At 44.6% G+C, this 21,912-nt stretch overlaps 1 protein-coding gene across 11 annotated transcripts in view; it reads left to right on the top strand.

Moving 5' to 3' along the window:
* Positions 1-21,912, top strand: part of DNAJC6 (DnaJ heat shock protein family (Hsp40) member C6) — a 193,126-nt gene that overhangs the window by 123,586 nt on the left and 47,628 nt on the right. For all 11 annotated transcript variants that reach the window (XM_051856406.2, XM_070078346.1, XM_070078344.1 and 8 more), the window contains 3 exons: positions 17,044-17,194; positions 18,969-19,018; positions 19,122-19,270. In XM_051856406.2, coding sequence (XP_051712366.2) covers positions 17,044-17,194; positions 18,969-19,018; positions 19,122-19,270 — 350 coding nt within the window. The remainder of the gene's footprint in view (positions 1-17,043; positions 17,195-18,968; positions 19,019-19,121; positions 19,271-21,912) is intronic.

The raw sequence follows: 21,912 nt of genomic DNA, 5'->3' as shown, positions 1-21,912 counted from the left end.
AAATGGGTATATGGTGGTTTTAAACTTATCCTAGGGTACAGCCTTTGCTCTAGGAAGTGGTCTTTATTCCTAGTGTAGGTACAACTTTTCTGATATAGAAACACCCCTGGTGGATGTATATATTTCTCTGATACACAGCTCTGGTTCAGTTTTCAACCCTGCTACAGGTAGTCCCTCCTAGGCCTTGTAAAGTCTTATTCCATCCATTCGCAGTCTGGAGCTCAGCCAAGGACTCCGAATTTCCAGGGAGACCTCTGCCTCTGTCTCTTCTTTCCTTCCACCCCTTTCCACCAGATTGTGCTGCTCCCTATTTTCTTTTTGCATCCTATATCCCAGCTTCTTGGCTGCTTTTGTGTTTTTGATCCTTGCCTCCACAGTTCAGCAAAATCATTTTTCTCTCTGGTTTCCAGCTTTGTTTATGGTAGCAGGAAAGTACCTGAAGTACCTGCGAGCAGACAGCTGGAACGACTCCAGGCCTCACATTGTGTGTTTTTCATCTTTCAAAGTCACAGTCTTGTTTGACCTGTTGTTTAATGCCAGAAAACATATATTTCGTCTAATTATCCGGTGTATCATAGGAGATCAAACCCAATGCAATTTACTCTATTATGATCACATGTGAAATCAGGAATATGTATTCTAAGTAAGAATCTCAGATAATTCTGAAACTATTGCTGGTAGATCACATTTAAAAATATTGATATAAACTGTCTAAAATAGATGGAAAGTGTTCAAAATAGCCCTGGCTTTGCAAGGAATGCTCAGGGGACCTTATTCCCCAGGAGGTCTAGGTGTTTCTTATTGAGTGATCCTCTTCTGAAATGCTTTTGGTGGGAGATCCCTCTGAGCATGCTGTGTTCATGTATGTGTGTGATTGCTGCAGGGCTGAGTTAGTACAGAAAATTGCTTCATAGCTGAATCATTGATTACATATACTACAAGAATACATAAATACGTATGTGTGTACATATACATATATGTGTCAAAACTTAGAAACTTTGTGTTTTATTTTTGCAGTTTATTTCATGTCAGTTTTATATATGTTAATAAAGTTGGGTTTTTAAAAGTTAATAATAGTAATTTGGGAAGTCATTTTATCTTCCTGGTGTGTCCATTTGAGACATAGGAGATACATTGCTTATACTCCCCTGAGTGTTGAAGTGTTACAGGTCTGAGTTGCTTCTCAGATGGTCTGAAGAGGGTTTCCACTTCCATGTCTCTGTGGACCTGACTGTGCCTGATGAAATGAAAAAAGCATCAGACTGTGCCTTGGCATCAGGCAGGCACCTGTATAAATCCCAAACAAGGAACCCTGGATGGGTGGATTCGCATCTTTGATACTCAGATTCCTTGGTTTTGTTGTGTGGGATACTCTGCATTCCTAGCATGATGATTGGCATGTAGTAAGGTTACATATGGTAAGGCTGTGTACAAATGTGTAGCGTATGTGTGTAGCACATGGTATCCTTACATCTACCCTCATCTTGTAAACAACAAGCAGTGTCTGTCCACAATAGGTGCTTCTCTCTTCAGAGCAACAATTCTATGTTTCCCTAAGAAGCTGGCTTGCAGTTGCAGCTCTGGTATTTCACCTAAGCACTAAGAGGAGACAATCTCGTTGGAAGGGGAGGGACTGGAGAAACTCTTTAAAACTCTGTTTGTGTAACATGCTTAGTGGGTTTCTAAGATTCTACCTGTATGTGGGGCTATTTGGGAGAATTGATAGAGTTCTCTTAGTCTCCTGCTGGAACTCCCTTGCCTCCATTAAATGGAGCTGAAATGTTGAAAAGAAGATTTTTGCCTCATTTTTTTTTCTATGCAGTTTTCTTAGAATTGGCCATAATTCCCTGCTTTCGCTCTTATCTATCATAGACAGGTCAGATAATAGTGAGGACATTTTCTCTGTTCCAGGCAGCAAGGCTAATAATTACGAGGCAAATGTCGTAGTCCTTTTCATGCAATTGAGTCCTGATATATTGGTTAGAGAAGGAAGAAGAAAAGTTTGTGGGCCCTCACTTCCAGGAGTTGAGAGGCTGTGTGGTAGACAGAACCATTGCATTTCTTTGGATTTCTGTTGAGGGTCCTGATCTCATTAGATAGATTTGAGCATTACTTTTCATAATGTTGAAACTCTTTATTTGACCTAAGTGTTGGAGTAAAAATCTCTTACGTAGTTTTTCTACTATACCATAAGTATTTACTATATGTGTTCAATCGAATTAAGCAATACCCATGAATTGTTTTATATGGGAGTTTATTGGGTAGAATCTAGACTGGAAATGGCAGCCTGCTTTTGATAATCCTGAAGGAACAACACATACTATTTCCATTCAGTAGGCATTTCCCTTGCACTGGCAGCCTTAATGGCTGCGTGCCTTGCCTTTATTATACAGAGTCAATTTTGGTCTCAGTGTAGTCTTCATCTTCACTGCCATTTCTCATTCTTCTCATTCTTTCTACTCTTACCTCCCCCCCCAATGGTGTTGACCCTTTTGGGAAAGAGGAGATGGTACTGGTTTCTTAATTAACGACTCTTATCTGCTTGAAAACAAAAAAAAATTCTCCCTGGACTTATAGCCAAATGTTAGTCTTCCATGTAATAAAGCTCTTACTGTGTTTCATGAACACAGCATGCCCAGTGGATACTGCAATCAGAAATTCAGAGATGTGCTAGGAGACAGTGAAGCATCTGGTCATGTTAGCTGCCTACAGTTAGGCAGAGACAGGCCTCTGCCAAGGTTGATCTGCTTGGTATTCAATGCCATTCCTGCCATGTGCTCTCTGATTCTTGCCTTCTACAGCAGCCCTATTTCGTACATTCATTGAGTGCTTATTGTATGTGCTAAGACCTTAGGAGGCTATGAAGAAGCTTAGAACGTGTTTCCTGTTATTAAAGACCCAAAATCAATGGGTTAAAGGAAAGCAGACCTCATCAGACAGCAACTGTAATGCAGATCAGACTACTCTGGATTTTTGGATTGAGGTGCAAAGTGAAGTGGGAGAATTCGAGAATGAGAGACAAAGTCCATTATGAAAAAATGCAGCATGGGGAGGTGCATAGCAGCACTAATCCAGCCAAACCTGCTTCCTTTTCATTCTGCCATGACTGTTACTAAACTTCAGTAAAACCTGACTTTCTTCAATGAGACCCCCATCTGCTACCATGCTTACTGTGTGTCTACTTTAATAATTTATAAAAATTGCTTAGCAGAGTGCTTAGTCTAGAGTCTCTGTTAAATAGATGGCCTTGGGGCCAGTTTTGTGGTACAGCAGGTTAAGGCAGGCATCCCTTATCTGAATGCCCATTCCAGTCCTGGCTGCTCTGCTTCTGATCCAGCTTCCTGCTAATGTCGGCAAATGATGGCCCAAATCCTTGGGCTCCTGCTACCCATGTGGGAGACCCACATGGATTTCCTGACTCCTGGCTTTGGTTATTTCCAGCCCTGGCTGTTGTAGCCATTGGAGGAGTAACCAAGTGGTAGAAGATCTCTCTCTCTCTTTCTGTGTGTGTGTCTTTCACTCTGCCTTTAAAAAAATCAGTAAATCTTAAAAAAAAAAAAGATAGTCTTTATACAATGAGGATTTTAGACTTACGAGAGTTAGGTAATCATTTATTCCTATATTTATATTATCTGCTATTCTTCCATGGCTACACAGCTTGGGAAGCAGCTGGAGGTACAGACCTCTAATCTAGTGCTGTTCCCACCAAACACGTGAAAACTGAGTGCAGATTTTAAAATGTTATCTGTAGTGATAAAAAATATTTAATAATTGGTATATAGTATAACATATAATAAAGTGTAGCCCTCTTTGTTCTGTAGATAAACAGATATACACAAGCATATGTTTTGTAACTATCAGGTGATAAAACTTACAGCAGAAACTACTTATCACTCTAGTTTCCAGTGTTTTTTGTTGACTTTTAGACATCTTTAAGAGTCTTATCGCTAGATCTGTGACCTCCATATTTGAGCCATGGTTTGACAGAGGGAATAGCAGCAGATCCTTCTACAAAATTGCCCATTAAAGAAATTGTCATAAAGGGGGGTGCCTTGTTCAGTTCGAGGAGGGCTGGGCCTGCTGTTGAACTGTAAGAGCTGTGAGGCACTCGGATGCCAGTGCTGCCCATGTGGTCTGGACCCAGCAGTCCTGTCACTGGCATCCCCTCCCTGCTAGGGCTGGGCTCCTCGGAAGCTGCTGTTGGATGCTGCACATGCTCCAGGTTCTGTGCCTGGGCTGCTGAGTATTGTCAGACTTGTCGATGTCCAGGGCCACTGCCATGCACTATCACCAAGCTCCTGTTATGTGTCAGATAGTACAGCAGTGTCACAATATTTAAAAATCTGCATTTCTGCTCCTTGTGAATCTGAATATCAGTTCTGCAAATGGCTCATAATAGGTGTCCCACACCAGGCACCAGATCACTTCAGAATGGGAAGTAGAAGCCTGAGAGCTATCAGAAAGTTCATCTTTGTTAAACACTTGTGATTCTGAACTCCCCGAATTGGAGGGTTTGTACATGTCATAGCTGGAAGCCCCAGGAAGAGATTCTGCCCCCATGTCTCATCTGGCTTTGTCAGCCTTGACAAAGCTGAGCAGTGTGACGTTTTATGCTGAGGCTGCTTAACTTTGCTGGAGGCAGCGTTTTTCATGGATTTATCCTTTCTATCCCCACAGCCACCTGGTAGCTGTCATTTATTAAGTGTTCATGTTGCACCAGACTCTGTGTAAAGAGTTTACTATAATCCTCACCATGGTCCTGTGTGATATTCTATTAATGTTTCTATTCTGCAGATAAGGAAATCCAGACTTGGACCATTTTCTTCTATGGGCTGTATGTCCTGCAAGTGGTAAAGTGGGATCCAAGCCAGTCTTGGCTAATGTAAAGCCTGTATTTAACAATGGTGGCTAACCTTTTTTTTGGCCTAGGGGGAGTGTTGATGTTTTTATTTATTTGTTATGAGATACTTAGTTCTGTTCTCAGGCATTCTCAGGTAGGCAGTTTGTGGACTCATTACCATGAGAGCTCAATTTTTCAGAATCAAAGTTTTTGAGCATTTAAAAATGTTTCACAACTTAAAAATCAGGTCAATCTCAATCTTATTTGATCCTGTTGACATTATGATGGATGCAAGAAATTTTTTTTTAATGTTTGTTTATTTATTTATTTGAGAAACAGAGTTACAGAGAGAGGGAGAGACAGAGAGAGAAGTCTTCCATCCACTGGCTTACTCCTGAAATGGCCACAGTGGCCGGAGCTGGGCTGATCTGAAGCCAGGATCCAGGAGTCAGGAGTGTCTTCCAGGTCTCCCACTTGGGTGCAGGAGCCCAAGCATGTAGGCCACCTTCCACTGCTTTCTCAGGCTGTCAGCAGGGAGTTGGATTAGAAGTGGAGCAGGGGTGCCTATATGGGATGCCAGCACATCAGGCAGAGGCTTAACCTGCTATGCCACAGCACCAGTCCCAAGTTTTTGTTTTTAATTAGTTCCAGTTGTAGGCGAGGAGGTGGCCTAGAGGAATATAATGACATGGTCAACATCAGACAACTTTAAATAAAGTTATTTTAGCCGGCGCCACGGCTCACTAGGCTAATCCTCCGCCTAGCAGCGCCGGCACACCGGGTTCTAGTCCCGGTCGGGGCGCCGGATTCTGTCCCGGTTGCCCCTCTTCCAGGCCAGCTCTCTGCTGTGGCCATGGAGTGCAGTGGAGGAAGGCCCAGGTGCTTGGGCCCTGCACCCCATGGGAGACCAGGAAAAGCACCTGGCTCCTGGCTCCTGCCATCGGATCAGCGCGGTGCGCCGGCCGCAGTGCGCTGGCCGCGGCGGCCATTGGAGGGTGAACCAACGGCAAAGGAAGACCTTTCTCTCTGTCTCTCTCTCTCTCACTGTCCACTCTGCCTGTCAAAAAATAAATAAATAAAAAAGTTATTTTTTTTGAGAGGCAGAGAAACAGAGAGAAAGAGCATGTATGCTCCCATCTATTAGTCTACTCCCTAAATGCTCACAATGGCTGGGGCAGCACCTGGCCAAAGTTGAGAGCCCGAAACTCTATCTGGATCCCCCATGTGAATGGCAAGGACCCAAAAACATATGCCATCACCTGTTGCTCACGAGGACTGTGTTAACAGGAACCTGGAATCAGGAGCAGACCAGGATGCATACCCAGGCACTCCAGTATAGAATGCAGGAATTCTTTTTAAAAGATTTATTTATTTATTTGAAAAGGAGAGAGAGAGGGAGAGAGAGGGAGGGAGAGGGAGAGATCTTTCATCTGCTGGTTGAGAGAGAGAGAGAGAGAGAGAGAGGGAGAGAGGGAGAGAGAGATCTTCCATCTGCTGGTTTAGTACCCAAATGGCTTCGGTGGCCAGGGCTGGGCCAGGCCAAAGCCAGGAGCCTGGAACTCTGTATCTGATGTAGGTGGCAGAGGCCCAAGCATTTGGGTCATCTGCTGTTGCCTTTCCAGGCACATTAGCAGGGAGCTAGATTGGAAATGGAGCAGCCCTGACTAGAACTGACACTTAAATGCTGGCATCACAGGCAGTGGCTCAATCTGCTGGAATGTGGGCATCTTAATGAGCATCTTAATCAACAGACCAAGTTCTCACCCCTCATGCACATTTTAGGCAGAGAAACCAAGTCTTGAGTCTGAGAGCTGTCTCCCCAGTCCCCTCCTGTCTCCTCGAAGCTCCCCTGGCTTAGAGTGGGTGGGGAATGACGTTGAACTGTCTGACTTCAAAAGCCAAGGCAGTGGGCTTTTCAGTGTTGTTTGTTATCCCCATGTAATTCATTCTCTAACTGCTGGGAAGCAAGAGCTGAAACACTTGTGATAAATGAGCGTGAGGAAGCCTTTGCATGAATGGTGCTGGTCCCTTGCCCATTGCAGAGCACTGTGGAAAAGGGATGGAGTTCTCCCAGGGCAAGGAGAATAACATTTTTTATTTAAAGTTGTCTGAATGTTGATCATGCAGGGTCACTTTAGTATTGGGAATGTCTGTCCTGCAGTGGGCAACTCTACAGAAGCCAGGGCAGGATGTTTGTAGCATTGTGATACTCAGACAACCACTGAGGCAAATGCCTGCAGGAAAGAAGCATGACTGTGACCAGATCCTGATGTTGGCATTCAGCTGTCAGCCATCCCTCAGGCCTCCTGAACGCTGCAGACTTGTAACTCACAACTGCTAGAACCAGATGACAAAGAGCATCCTGAAAGGGGGAAGGCTCTGTTCTAGGGCAGTGTCTTTGAGGAGGAGCCCTAGAGGACCTGCCAAGGAAGGCTGGTGGCCCAAGAACTGCAACTGCAGCCAAGAGTCCTCTGCTGGCTTCCCTGCCCTTCTCACACTGGATGATCTTGAGGATTTACACCAGAGCATGATGGGTCTCAGATCTGAGCATGAGTCAAGCATTGAAGGATGTTCTGCTCTGCCCCCCACCTGCTGGAGCAGAGGGCCACACAGTACTGCTGCAGAGATCATGGGCCACCTTTGCCACCTCTCCCAGGCTGGGCTGAGACACAGTCAAGTGCCTGGGAACTGTGATGAACCATGCAGGGGAGAGAGGTCTCCACAGCTGCTGAGAAAGGACATCTTGAACTTGAACAGCATAGCACCTGCCTGTGGTCTTCATTTTATATAGCATGTCTGAACTGTACAATGAATGTAAACTGTACAATAAATGTAACTAGAATCACATAAACAAAAGTCACTCATTCGCTCACCTGGATTTACTTGCTGGAGCTCATTTGGAAATGTAGTGCATGAAAGCCTGGGCTCTGGAGCAATGAGTGTGTATGAATGCTGAGTCTCTGACTGTGGGTCCTTGGGCAGTCTTTGATGCGGCTGTGCTTTTTCCTCATGTGATAAATGAAGAGCATCTGGGACTGCTGTGCAGAATCAAGGTGTTACTGCCAATAGAGCATTTGGATCAGTGCCTGGTATGTAGTAGGTGTTCAGTAAGTTTGAGTTGTTATATTTATTTATTATATCATTCTTTCTTTCCTTTTTTTTTTTTTTTTTGACAGGCAGAGTTAGACAGTGAGAGAGAGAGACAGAGAGAAAGGTCTTGCTTTTCCATTGGTTTACCCTGCAATGGGTGATGTGGCTGGCGCGCTGCGCCGATCCGAAGCCAGGAGCCAGGAGCTTCCTCCTGGTCTCCCATGTGGATACAGGGCCCAAGTACTTGGGCCATCCTCCACTGCACTCCCGGACCACAGCAGAGAGCTGGACTGGAAGAGCAGCAACCGGGACAGAATCCGGCACCCCAACTGGGACTAGAACCCAGTGTGCCAGTGCCGCAGGTAGAGGATTAGCCAAGTGAGCCGTGGCGCCGGCCTATATCGTAATTTCTTTATCCAGTCAACAGTTGACGGACATCGGGTTGATTCCATATATCTTAGCTGTTGTGAATTGTGCTGCAGTGAACATGGGGGTACAGATAAATATTTCATATGATGATTTCTTTTGGTTTGGGTAAATTCACAGGAGTGGAATGGCTGGATAATATGGTAGATTTATATTCAGATTTCTGAGGTATCTATATACTGTCTTACACAGTGGCTGCACCAGTCTACATTCTTACCAACAGTGGACCAAGGTACCTTTTTCCCCACGTCCTCACTAGCATTTGTCATTTGTTGATTTCTGAATGTGAGCTCTTCTGCCTAGAGTGAGGTGAAACCTCACTGGGTTTTAATTTGCATTTCTCTGACTGCTAGTCATCCTGAGCATTTTCTCAAGTGTCTGTTGGTCATTTGAATTTCCTCTCTTGAGAAATGTCTGTTCAGGCCAGCGCTGCGGCTCACTAGGCTAATCCTCCGCCTTGTGGCACCGGCACACCGGGTTCTAGTCCCGGTCGGGGCGCCGGATTCTGTCCCGGTTGCCCCTCTTCCAGGCCAGCTCTCTGCTGTGGCCAGGGAAGTGCAGTGGAGGATGGCCCAAGTGCTTGGGCCCTGCACCCCATGGGAGACCAGGATAAGTACCTGGCTCCTGGCTTCAGATCAGTGTGGTGCACCGGCTGCAGTGCGCCGACCATGGCGGCCATTGAAGGTGAACCAACAGCAAAGGAAGACTTTTCTCTCTGTCTCTCTCTCTTACTGTCCACTCTGCCTGTCCAAAAAAAAAAAAAAAAAAAAAAAAAAAAAAAAAAAAAAAGCCTGTTCAAGACATTTGCCCATTTCTTAACTGAGTTGTTTGTTTCGTTGTTGTTGAATTTCTTGAGCTATTTACAGATTCTGGATGTTAAGCTTTTATCAGTTGTGTAGTTTGCAAATATTTTCTCCCATTCTGTCGGTTGCCTCCTCACTTTGTTGAGTGTTTCTTTTGCAGTGCAGAAGCCTCTGAGCTTGCTGTAATCCTTTTGTCCATTTTTGCTTTGATTGCCTGTGCTTCTGGGGTCTTTTCCAATAAGTTTTTGCCTATGCCAATATCTTGCATAGTTTCCCCAATGTTCTCTAGTAATTTGAGGATATTGGGTCATAGATTTAGGTCTTCGATCCATTTTGAGTGGATTTTTGACTAAGGTGTAGATATGGGTCTAGATTTATATTTCTGCATGTGGAGATCCAGTTTCCCCAGCACCATTTTTTTTTTTTTTTGACAGGCAGAGTGGACAGCAGAGTGGACAGTGAGAGAGAGACAGACAGAAAGGTCTTCCTTTTGCCATTGGTTCACCCTCCAATGGCTGCCGCGGCCAGCGCGCTGCTGCTGGTGCACCGTGCTGATCCGATGGCAGGAGCCAGGTACTTCTCCTGGTCTCCCATGGGGTGCAGGGCCCAAGCACTTGGGCCATCCTCCACTGCACTCCCTGGCCACAGCAGAAAGCTGGCCTGGAAGAGGGGCAACGGGGACAGAATCCGGCGCCCCGACCGGGACTAGAACCCGGTGTGCCGGCGCCGCAAGGCAGAGGATTAGCCTAGTGAGCCGCGGCGCCGTCCCCCAGCACCATTTGTTAAAGAGACTGTCATTCTTCCTGGGATTGATTTTTAGCTCCTTTGTCAAAGATAAGTTGGTTATAGATGCCTGGATTGATTTCTGGAGTTTCTATTCTGTTCCATTTTTCTACCAGTCTGTTTTTGTGCCTTTACTAGGCTGTTTTCATTATAAATGCTCTGTAGTATGTCTTGAAATCTGGTGTTGTGATGCCTCTGGCTTTGTTTTTGTTTTATAAGAGGGCTTTAACTATTCAGGGTCTATTGTGTTTCCATATGAATTTTAACATCATTTTTGTAAATGTGAGAAGAATGTCATTGGTATTTTGATTGGGTTCACATTGAATCTGTAAATTGCTTTTGGTAGTATGGACATTTTGATGATGTTGATTCTTCCAATCCATAAACATGGACGATTTTCCATTTTTAATGTCTTCTTCTGTTTCTTTCTTTAGTGTTTTGTAGTTTTCATTGTAGAGATCTTTGACATACTTGGTTAAATTTATTCCAAGGTACTTAATTCTTTTAGGAGATATTGTGAATAGGACTGATCTTGAAAGTTTTTTTTTTTTTTTCAGCTAAATTGATTGCCCAGACACTTCTCCAACTCTCAGTTTCATGACAGAATAGAACTCTGAGGCTCCAATCTATTAACAGATATAAATATCCCATTATCTAAAAACCACACTCTAACCATCACTCAGGCTGTGCACTCTGCTCATTAGCACCTTGTGATGCTGCAGAAACCAGACCGGCTTGTCAGAGCGCATCTGTAGTTTTCACATAGCCAAATGATATGTCCAAGTAGCCAGGATACAAAGCAGAGCAGAGGCAGAGGGTCATGATTTGATTTTTTCCCAAATAGTTCTTTTAGGTAAGCATGTGCTCTGACTTTTCCTGATGAGTTACATAAGTGCCAAAAGCACAGATTCTGCCTCCACTAGTTGAAAGGACAGAGAGGTTTCAAAACAGGACACAATGAAGAGAAATGATGCAGTCAGAAAAGGATGTGCAGAAAAAAAATAATGACTCTAGAGAGATGAGGGATGAACAACTACAGCCTGTGGGCTGGATCCAGTGGGCTGCTTGTCTCTGCACACTGGGGAAGAACAATGGCCTTTACATTTTGAAATGACTGAAAAAAGTCAAAGGCAGAATTACGTGAAAAGTGAATTCTAGTGTCTAAAAGTGGTTTTATGAGAATACAGCTCTGCACCTGGATTTACATCTTGTCTTGGCTGCTGTCATGCTAAGTTGGCAGAGTTGGGTAGTTGTGGTACAGATATTATGGCCCACAAAGTCTGAAGTATTTATCACCTGGCTTGTTACTGGGAAGGTTTTCCAACCTCTTTACTAGATGATAAGAATACTTGCTGTCTCAAGAAAGGAAAGTTTCTCACCTCCAACACTTTTCTAAACATGTTGGCTAAAATGGCTCCCAAAAGGTTACTAAGTGGTGCTCAGGGATTTGAGGAGTTGGATGGTCAGCGTGGTGACAGCATGACAGTCTGAAGAGAAAGACCCAGGCCTCTGTCTCTAAGGCTGCGAGTTCTTGTTCCATGTCATCTTGTCATTTTAGAATATAAGCCTGGGACAGAGCCATGGTGCAGTAGGTTAATCCTCTGACTGTGGCACCGGCATCCCATATGGGTGCCGGTTCTAGTCCCGGCTGCCCCTCTTCGGATCCAGCTTTCTGCTGTGGCCTGGGAAAGCAGTGGAGGATGGCCCAAGTGCTTGGGCCCCTGCACCTGCATGGGAAACCAGGAAGAAGCACCTGGCTCCTTGCTTTGGATCAGCTCAGCTCTGTTCATTGCAGCCATCTGGGGTGTGAACCCACTGGGGTGGAGGGCCTTTCTCTCTGTCTCTCCCTCACTGCCAGTAACTCTACCTCTCAAATCAATGAATAAAATCTTAAAAAAAAAAAAAAAAAGGAATGTAAGTGCACCAAAGACAAATCTCAGAGAACCACATTCTGCCCTGTGTCATTTCTAAGCATAGAGTAAGTTTTCTTTGGGATTCCTAATGTTTAGAAGACCAGAAGCAAGGATCTGCACTGTGGAACAGGGGGTTAAGCTGCCGCCTGTAACACCAACATCCCATATTGCAGCCACAATAGATTCCTGGCTGGTCTGCTTCCAATCTGCCTGCATAATGAGATTGATTTGGTTGGCCTGACAGATGCAGTGATTTATGAGGTTGCTTGTTGCGGGGACATCTGCTGCTGCTGGGAGCACCCAGAAGATAGGCATAAGGTGGGAAGTGGAGGAGAAATAGCAGAGGCACAGTTGTTTAAGAGGCAGGTAGGAACCTGGCTGGTGACAGTTGTTAGAAATGTGAGATATGGAGTTGTGGAATAACATGAAGCGGTAGATGACCATGGCCTTCGGAATTGTAGAGATCTGGGTTTGATTTGCAGGTTCTACTGGTTGTTAGCTGAGATCATCAGCGAGTTGCTTCTTTGAGGCTCCATTTCTTCATCTGTAAAATGGAGATAATAACTCCTTTCCTGCTCTTCCAGTTGTATTATCATAAAGGCCCATACAGAGTTTCTACTGCAGAGGAGAGCTCAGTAAGTGGTAGATACTATTATTGTTTGTTCACACATCCATTCACTTGTTTATTTGCCAGCATTCATTCTCTGCAACTTCTAATAGAACCCATTTGCAAATAGGTGCCTAATGGTGACATAGGTATCAATAGCTTTTGTGATTGGGAGGGAAGAACATGACAGTCAACATGTATTTGTAGGTCTATGAATGAGCATCAGCATGGCATGCAGGAGTGTAGCAGGTACTTTCAACATGATTTAAAGATCAACTGTCTGGCCAACAAACACAATAAAAAATACTCTACCTCATTAATAATCAGGAAAATCACAGGATAAGACCAGAATGAAATACTGATTTATACTTAACCAAACTAGCAAAATTTCAAAGCCTGATGATACCAAGTGTTAAGGAGATTATAGAGTGAAAGAGCTCCTATGTTCTACTTGGGAAAGTCTGATATTACTACTCTTGAAAATAATTTGTCAATACTGAGAAATTTGAAGATGTGCATACTTTACCTACTAGCAAGTTCTATTCCTAGGTATAACTTAGAATCTCCCATATGTAATCAAGGCGATGTGTTCATAAGTACATGGTTTGTTGTAGCAAACAACCTAAGTGCTCATCAATGAGGTATTTGATATTATATATATATATATATTTTTTTTTTTTTTTATATAGGCAGAGTAGATAGAGAGAGAGAGACAGAGAGAAAGGTCTTCCTTTTTGCCATTGGTTCACCCTCCAATGGCCGGCGCGCTGTGGCCAGCGCATCGTGCTGATCCGAAGCCGGGAGCCAGGTGCTTCTCCTGGTCTTCCATGCGGGTACAGGGCCCAAGGACTTGGGCCATCCTCCACTGCACTCCCAGGCCATAGCAGAGAGCTGGACTGGAAGAGGGGCAACCGGGACAGAATCCGGCGCCCCGACCGGGACTAGAATCCGGTGTGCCGGCGCCGCAAGGTGGAGGATTAGCCTATTGAGCCGTGGCGCTGGCCTTGATATTATATTAAGTGAACTAAGTTACGTATGGTATAGCACAGATGAAGTTTGAACTATGATAAGTAAAAAAGAATACAAACAGAGTACCATTTGTGTACAGCTTAAAAATGTAAAATATTATCAATGTATTGCTTATGGATACCAGCATTAGTAATGCCTTGCAAAAAATTAACTGGAATTGTAAATATAAAATTCAGGATGACAGTAGAAGAAAGAAAGGTGGATTGGAAGGGATCACTAGGGCTCACATTACAGCTATGACATTTATTTACTGGTTTGTTTGCCCTTACAGAAGTTTCTTGACTTCTGTGCCTTAGTTTTCTGGTCTATAAAGGGGGAATAATAACATGAGTATTATTTACTTCTTATGGAAGTTATGAAGAATAAATGAGTTGAAAATAAATGTAAAATGCTAAGAATAATATCTGTAGTAGGTACTTTATGTAAAATGGCTATTTTAGGAATTTTTAAATTATTTAGTAAATATAAATTTTCAAAGTACAGTTAATGGATTACAATGGCCCCCCCCATAATTCATAATTTCCCTCCCACTCACACCCCTCCCGTCTCCCGCTCCCTCTCCCATTCCATTCACATCAAGATTCTTTTTTTTTTTTTTTTTTTTTTTTTTTTTGTGACAGGCAGAGTGGACAGTGAGAGAGAGAGACAGAGAGAAAGGTCTTCCTTTGCCGTTGGTTCACCCTCCAATGGCCGCCGCGGACGGTGCGCTGCGGCCGGTGCACCGCGCTGATCCGATGGCAGGAGCCAGGAGCCAGGTGCTTTTTCCTGGTCTCCCATGGGGTGCAGGGCCCAAGCACCTGGGCCATCCTCCACTGCACTCCCTGGCCACAGCAGAGGGCTGGCCTGGAAGAGGGGCAACCGGGACAGAATCCGGCGCCCCGACCGGGACTAGAACCCGGTGTGCCGGCGCCGCTAGGTGGAGGATTAGCCTAGTGAGCCGCGGCACCGGCCCAAGATTCATTTTCAATTCTCTTTATATACAGAAGATCAATTCAGTATATATTAAGTAAAGATTTCATCAGTTTGCACCCACACAGAAACACAAAGTGTAAAACACTAGTTATAGCATTACTTCACATTGGACAACACATTAAAGACAGATCCCACATGAGAAGTAAGTACACAGTGACTCCTGTTGTTGACTTAACAATTTGACACTCTTGTTTATGGTGTCAGTAATCTCCCTAGGCTCTAGTCATGAGTTGCCAAGGCTATGGAAGCCTTTTGAGTTCGCCGACTTCAATCTTATTCAGACAGGGTCATAGTCAAAGTGGAAGTTCTCTCCTCCCTTCAGAGAAAGGTACCTCCTTCTTTGATGGCCCCGTTCTTTCCACTGGGATCTCACTCGCAGAGATCTTCCATTTAGGTCTTCTTTTTTTTTTTTTTTTTTTTTTTTTGCAGGGTGTCTTGGCTTTCCATGCCTAATATTTTTATTATCTTTTAATTAAAAGTCACAATACTACATTTAGAACAAAGAATGGATGTTATTCTTGTCCTTTGTCATCTTCTGAATGAAAAGTAGACAAAGACTAGACAGAACATCAGCATAGGAATTTCAGGATGTGGTATACTGTTATTATACCTACACTCTCTTGATCCCAAGGTGCACTAGATACTCTACTAACAGCTTTATATGCACTCATGTAACATTTCTGTATGAGATAAGCACTGTCTTTATAACAATTTTACAGATAAGAAAGAGGCTTAGAGTGAGGTCATACTCCTAGTAGCAGGGATGAGCAGGAACCCTGTTGAGAATGACCCAAGCTCTTGTCTAGAGGCTTTGTAGCCCTTGGCCATGATTCCATTAACTTCATCCACGTGGATTCCTGTTGCCTTCATCTATCAGTCCTTGTAGCCTAGATTGTGCTGGGGTATTTAACATTTCCCAGATATTGGTGGCTGTTAGTAACATGATAATTTTACTCATGCTAAATATTCATCAAATGTCATCTGTGAGCTCTGCCATATAACTCCTCACTCTACAAACCAGGAGTCCTAGACACAGAATTTGTGATCCTAAACCTTGCCCATTTCTGTGGAAACGAGAGAGGCAGAGACAGAAAAAAGTAGAGAAGGGGGTGGAGAGTCTCCTATGGTAACAGTGTCCCACTGGCAGTTAAACATTTTATCCCAGAAGTGATACACAGTGCTTCCCCTCACACTTTATAAACTTGAGTGGGGGTTTTCAACCAGTGGTAATTTTTTTCCCTGCAGGGGATATTTACCAATGTCTTGAGATATTTTTAGTTGTCCCAACCTGGGGGTGAAGGTAGGGGCAGCTGCTGTTGATGTCTGGTGACTAGCCAGTGATGGCACTAAACCTCTTGAAATGCACAGAGCAGGTCTTTCTAGGCAGGCACACAACCAAAAAGTATTTGACTGCAAATGCCAGCAGTGCCAAGGCTGAGGAACACTTGTAAAGTTGTAAAGAAAGAGAACCTGAAATATTTGGAAATGACACTAGTGACTGCCATGTGTTCTCAGGCCTAAAGCTCTAACCACGGTGTTTCAGAGGACATTTTCCATGGTGGAGGTAAACTACTGCTTTGAAGGACAGCCATGGATGGGGACTTTCATGCGTCTGCTCTATCAGAGGACAAAGGAGGCTCCTGGACTCACTTAACCCAGTGCTGCTCTTCCTGGGCAGTCTGCCTGGGCAGCGCTGTCCAAGAGCAGTTTCATGCAGGTCACATGTGTCATTTAATGGGATCCACATTAGTAAAGTAAGAGGAAACACATGAAACAAATTTTTTAAAAGATTTTATTTATTTGACAGGTAGAGTTATAGACAGTGAGAGAGACAGAGAGAAAGGTCTTCCTTCTGTTGGTTCACTCCCCAAATGGCCGCAATGGCCGGAGCTATGCTGATCCGAAGCCAGGAGCCTGGTGCTTCCTCCAGGTCTCCCACACAGGTGCAGGCACCCAAGCACTTGGGCCATCCTCCAGTGCCTTCCCAGGCCACAGCAGAGAGCTGGACTGGAAGAGGAGCAACTGGGACTAGAACCTGGGGGCCCATATGGGATGCCAGCGCTGCAGGTGGAGGATTAACCTAGTGCGCAACGGCGCTGGCCCCATGAAACAAATTTTAATAGTGTATTTAAAAATTCATGTATCTGAAGTATTGTCACTTCAGCATATAGCCAAAATAAAAATCTTGAAATAGTCTACACACACACACATACACACTTTTTTTTTTTTTCATCAAGTCTTTGGAATTTGGTATGTGTTTTGCACTTAGAGCACACTCTGTGTGAACTCATCATATTTCAAGTGCTCAGTTGCTCCATGTGGCTGACTGGTGGCCACAGGGTTGGGCAAGGCAGCTCCAGAGGGTTCTGTCTCAAGGCCTCCGTGGGGGACTGAACTTGCTCCCCTGTGAAGACCAGAAGCCTTGCCATCATGGAGTTGGAAGATTTTGAGAGCTGGGTGTTCCATCCAGAAATGTCTGCCCCAGACTCCTGAAGACGGTCTCTGCAGGTTTAGTAAAGGAGAAGGATTGGTTTGGGTGTGGTCAGTGCTGTGACCATCTTTTCTGTTTTTCCTTGGCAGGTGCCTCTTCTCCAGACATGGAGCCCAGCTACGGGGGAGGTCTTTTTGACATGGTGAAAGGAGGCGCAGGGAGACTCTTTAGTAACCTCAAGGACAACCTGAAGGACACCCTTAAGGATACATCATCTAGAGTTATACAGTCTGTGACCAGGTACGTACATGTTTCACAGTGAAGGGCGTTGACCTCTATGCTCCCAAAGAAACTGGTTTCCTGCCACCTGCATGTTTGGTTCAAAGAGTGTCCATTTTGTGACATAATCGCATGGGATCTGATGAGCTGGGGAATGTCTTTGAAGCCATGGAGTCCTTGAGGAGCTACAAACATAGGCAGGGAGAAGTCAGCGCTTTGGTACATTAGAGTGTCATGGTTGCTGTTCCTGGTTTAGAGTCACACATCCTGGGCTTTAATGCAGTGTCTGCCCTTGTCAACTGTGTGAGCGAAGGCAAGTTAATTAACTTCTCTGAGCTTTAATTTTTGTACCCTGGTAGGATTTCTCTCTTTGGGTGGATTGAAGGTTAAATGAGACATAATACACTGCGCTCTGAATGAGCAATACCTATGGATTATAAGTTAAACAGAACTTTGGTTTTGCATTATACTAGCCTTTTAAAATTTATTCACTGGGAGAAGTTTTATGCTTTTCCGTTGTGTGAAAATTCTTACAAGTAGGCCATGCAAATTATTTTGTTTTATTCTTAAGTATTTGAAAATGCTAGGAGCACTTTTAAAAATGTATTTGTTTGAAAGACAGAGATAGAGAGGTCTTCCATCCACTGGTTCAGTCCCTAAATGCCTGTAAGAGCCAAGGCTGGCCGGCACCGCGGCTCACTAGGCTAATCTTCCGCCTTGTGGCGCCGGCACACCGGGTTCTAGTCCCGGTCGGGGTGCCGGATTCTGTCCCCGTTGCCCCTCTTCCAGGCCAGCTCTCTGCTGTGGCCAGGGAGTGCAGTGGAGAATGGCCCAAGTCCTTGGGCCCTGCACCTCATGGGAGACCAGGAGAAGTACCTGGCTCCTGCCATCGGGTCAGCGCGGTGCGCCGGCCGCAGTGCACCGGCCGCGCCGGCCATTGGAGGGTGAACCAAGGCAAAAGGAAGACCTTTCTCTCTGTCTCTCTCTTTCACTGTCCACTCTGCCTGTCAAAAAAAAAAAAAAAAAAAAAAAAAGAGCCAAGGCTGGGCCAGACTGAATTCTAGAGCCTGGAACTACATCCTTGTCTCCTACATGGATGGCAGGGGCTCAAGTGCTTGGACCATCTCCACTGCCTTCCCAGGTGCATTAGCAGGGAGCTGGATTAGAATTGGAGTAGCTGGGATTTGAGCCAACATTCCAATATGGGATGCTGACATCACAAGCAGTGGCTTAACCCACTGTGCCAGCGCCTCTAGCATCGCTTTTAAGTAACAACATGCAGTTTTGAATCAGAAATTCAAACATCAAGTCCAATTTATAATTAGCACTTTAATTTTTGTTCAAAAGTAAAATTGACATTTACTTCCAGTTCCCAATCTAGGCCTGGTAGGCAAAAAAAAAAAAAAGAAAAGAAAAAGGGGAGGTGTCATTTGTTCTTTTTCAATCACATCTTCGCCTACCTCTTAGCAATTCACTTAAAGGAGTAATTTCCACACAGAAAGAGAGGCCAGAACAATCAGAATTAATGAGTAAGCTGTGTTTCCTATTCTGAGCTGGAGCCTCTTCCTGAAGCAGCCTCTGTAGGGCTCTATTGGAGTGGTATCTTTATTTATACCCCTGAGAGTTGGGCTGTCTTCTCTCTCGGTGATGCTCCTTGTTAGGGATAAGGGCTTCAGAGGACTCAATGGATGCCTCCTGGATAAAGTGTCCAATTTGTCATGAAAAAGTGATTGAGAAAAATGTCTTGGTGTATTTGTGTCATTTTAATGAGTTCCCTTTCCTGTTTCACCTTTAGCTATACGAAGGGAGATTTAGACTTCACTTACGTAACCTCCAGAATTATTGGTGAGTGTCTCCTGTTTATCAGCTGCTGCTTGGTTCAGCTCTCAGTGCCTGCCATAGAAGCAGAGTTAGGTGACCTGTTTTCTTTCTGTATAATCTCTCCTAGTGATGTCCTTTCCTCTGGACAGTGTTGACATAGGATTCAGGAATCAGGTAGATGACATTCGAAGCTTTCTGGACTCCAGACATCTTGACCACTACACAGTCTACAACCTGTCGCCTAAGTCTTATCGAACCGCCAAGTTTCACAGCCGGGTAAGGACTGTTAGCCCTGGGATGGCACTGTCGAAGGCATAACACATGTTTTCCCTTTACATGCCCTGAGAGCCTTTGGCATTAGGCAGGTAAACTCTGGATACTTCTGTCCACAAAATACTTTTGGGGCTATCGTGAGATATTCTGAAGTTTCTCCTTAAGTGAGGGTTTTTGTAGGAAAGTGTGCTAGTAATTTACCATATGAGTTGGGGTCTCAGATCATTTGGTTGGTTTCTCCTTGGTACATCGTTCCTAAGGTTCAAGTTGGAGAATGAACTACTGTGTAGGGCAGTTGGCTACCCTTATGCTGTAACACTCATTTTGCCTTTGACACCCCCCCCCCCCTTTTTTTTTGACTGGCAGAGTGGACAGTGAGAGAGAGACACACAGAGAGAAAGGTCTTCCTTTTGCCGTTGGTTCACCCTCCAATGGCTGCCGCGGCTGGCATGCTGTGGCCGGCGCACCACGCTGATCTGAAGCCAGGAGCCAGGTGCTTCTCCTGATCTCCCATGGGGTGCAGGGCCCAAGCACTTGGGCCATCCTTCACTGCACTCCCGGGCCATAGCAGAGAGCTGGCCTGGAAGAGGAGCAACCAGGACAGAATCCGGCGCCCCGACCAGGACTAGAACCCAGTGTGCCGGCGCCGCAGGTGGAGGATTAGCCTATTGAGCCACGGTGCCGGCCGACCCTTTCTTATTACTGCTTGGGTATCAAGATGAAGCAGTGTGGCCAGACCAGCATAGATACACCAGAATGAATGGAAATACCTCTCTGGCATTCAGTAAAGGAGCTTCTTTCATTAGTGAAGGATAGTACATTAACAATTCACACTGGAGGCTTGATAATACTATTATTGCTAGTATTAACAGAACAGCAGCCAACATTTATAGAGCATTTTCATTGTGCTGAGAATTTTGCATGCAATACTACATTTAATTCTTTCAACAGACCTTTTTAGGTAGATGGAGAAACTGAGGCACCAAGAGATTCATGACCACACTAGTTAGTGGCCTGGGGCTCACTACCCAGGGCTGTCAGGATTGCCTGGAAAATCTGGATTATCCATTAAAGGAACTTTTTCATCTTTGCAGAGAAATGTTGCTAAATTCAAGTGGTTACAGTAATTCCGAGAGCTGGCTTAGGTTTCAGTTTTTTATTGAGCCTAATGTTTATGCCACTGAATTCTTGATTTACTCATTAAAATCAGGCTTTTTCTCTCTCAAGAACTGCCTCACCTATTTTTTTACTTATCCTGTAGATATGAGGGTTTTGTAACTTCCTCAGTGTCGATTAATCAGTAGAAAGAGCAGTCTGCACATGGACCTGTAAAAAGTAAAAGTTCATCTAAGTACTATGTGCTTAGTGGTAGCTGGTTGTCAGTGTTGTGTGCCTAGGATCTCAGCTTTGTTCTGGAATGTATTTGCTCCAGATAACTGGTTGCCATTGATAATCTCTGGGCCTCAGTTTCTAAACACACCAGAAGGTGGGCTTCTATGCTCACTGAGCTCTCTTGGGGGAGCTTTGTTAAGAACTGGTGTTTCAATGTGTTCTGATAACAGCCTCAAACTGTAGTGTGCACAGAATCACCTGGAGGGCTTGTTAATTCTTGATTAAGCAGGAGAAGGGTGGAGTGAGAATTTTCATTTTTAGCAGCCTCAGGGGATGCTGTGCAGTTGCTGTGGGGACCATTCTTTGAGAAAAGCTGATAAAACCATTCTAAAGTAGTTTGTTCTAAATAGCACAGATTTTAAATGCAAGGTTTTAAAATCCACTGTAATAGACTAAACTTGTGTTCTACCTATTACCTAATTTAGAGAGTGAATTAACATAAAAAAAGCTGTGTGCAGATATTTTGTTTCTAACTTTTTGTTGCTAATCTTTTAAATTGATTTTTCATGTTTAGAGACTGATCAGTGCCATCCTTTAAAAAAATGTCATTTTTGCTGCCTTTTTTTTTTTTTTTTTTTTTGACAGGCAGAGTTAGTGAGAGAGAGAGAGACAGAGAGAAAGGTCTTCCTTTTCTGTTGGTTCACCCCCCCAATGGCTGCTGCGGCTGTTGCGCTGCGCCAATTCGAAGCCAGGAGCCATGTGCTTCCTCCTGGTCTCCCACGCGGGTGCAGGGCCCAAGCACTTGGGACATCCTCCACTGCACTCCCGGGCCACAGCAGAGAGCTGGACTGGAAGAGGAGCAACTGGGACTGAATCCAGCACCCCGACAGGGACTAGAACCCGGGGTGCTGGCGCCAGCCGCAGGCGGAGGATTAGCCTATTGTTTGCTCCATTTTTTAAAAGAATTATTTTATTTATTTAAAAGGCAGCAATGGGGGGATGGGGGAGAGAGAGAATCATCCATCTGCTGGCTCACTTCCCAAATAGCTAAAATGGCCAGGCCTGGCACCAAGCTTAAGCTAGGAACCTGTAACTCCATCAGGTCTTGTGGGTGGCCTGGGCCCCAAGTACTTGGGCCATCTTCCACTGGTTTCCCAGGTGCATTAGTTGGGGGCTGGATTGGAAGTGGAGAAGCTGTAACTTGAACTGGCATCCATATGGGAGGCTGGTGCTGCATGCAGTAGTTTAAACGCTGTGCCATGATGCCAACCCCATGCCATCATTTTCATAATTGAAGGACAGTGAAACATCCT

Source organism: Oryctolagus cuniculus, chromosome 7, assembly GCF_964237555.1.
Source record: "Oryctolagus cuniculus chromosome 7, mOryCun1.1, whole genome shotgun sequence".
Classification (NCBI taxonomy): domain Eukaryota; kingdom Metazoa; phylum Chordata; class Mammalia; order Lagomorpha; family Leporidae; genus Oryctolagus; species Oryctolagus cuniculus.
Note: the sequence above shows the minus strand (reverse complement) of the source record. Positions and strands in the feature narration are given on the sequence as shown.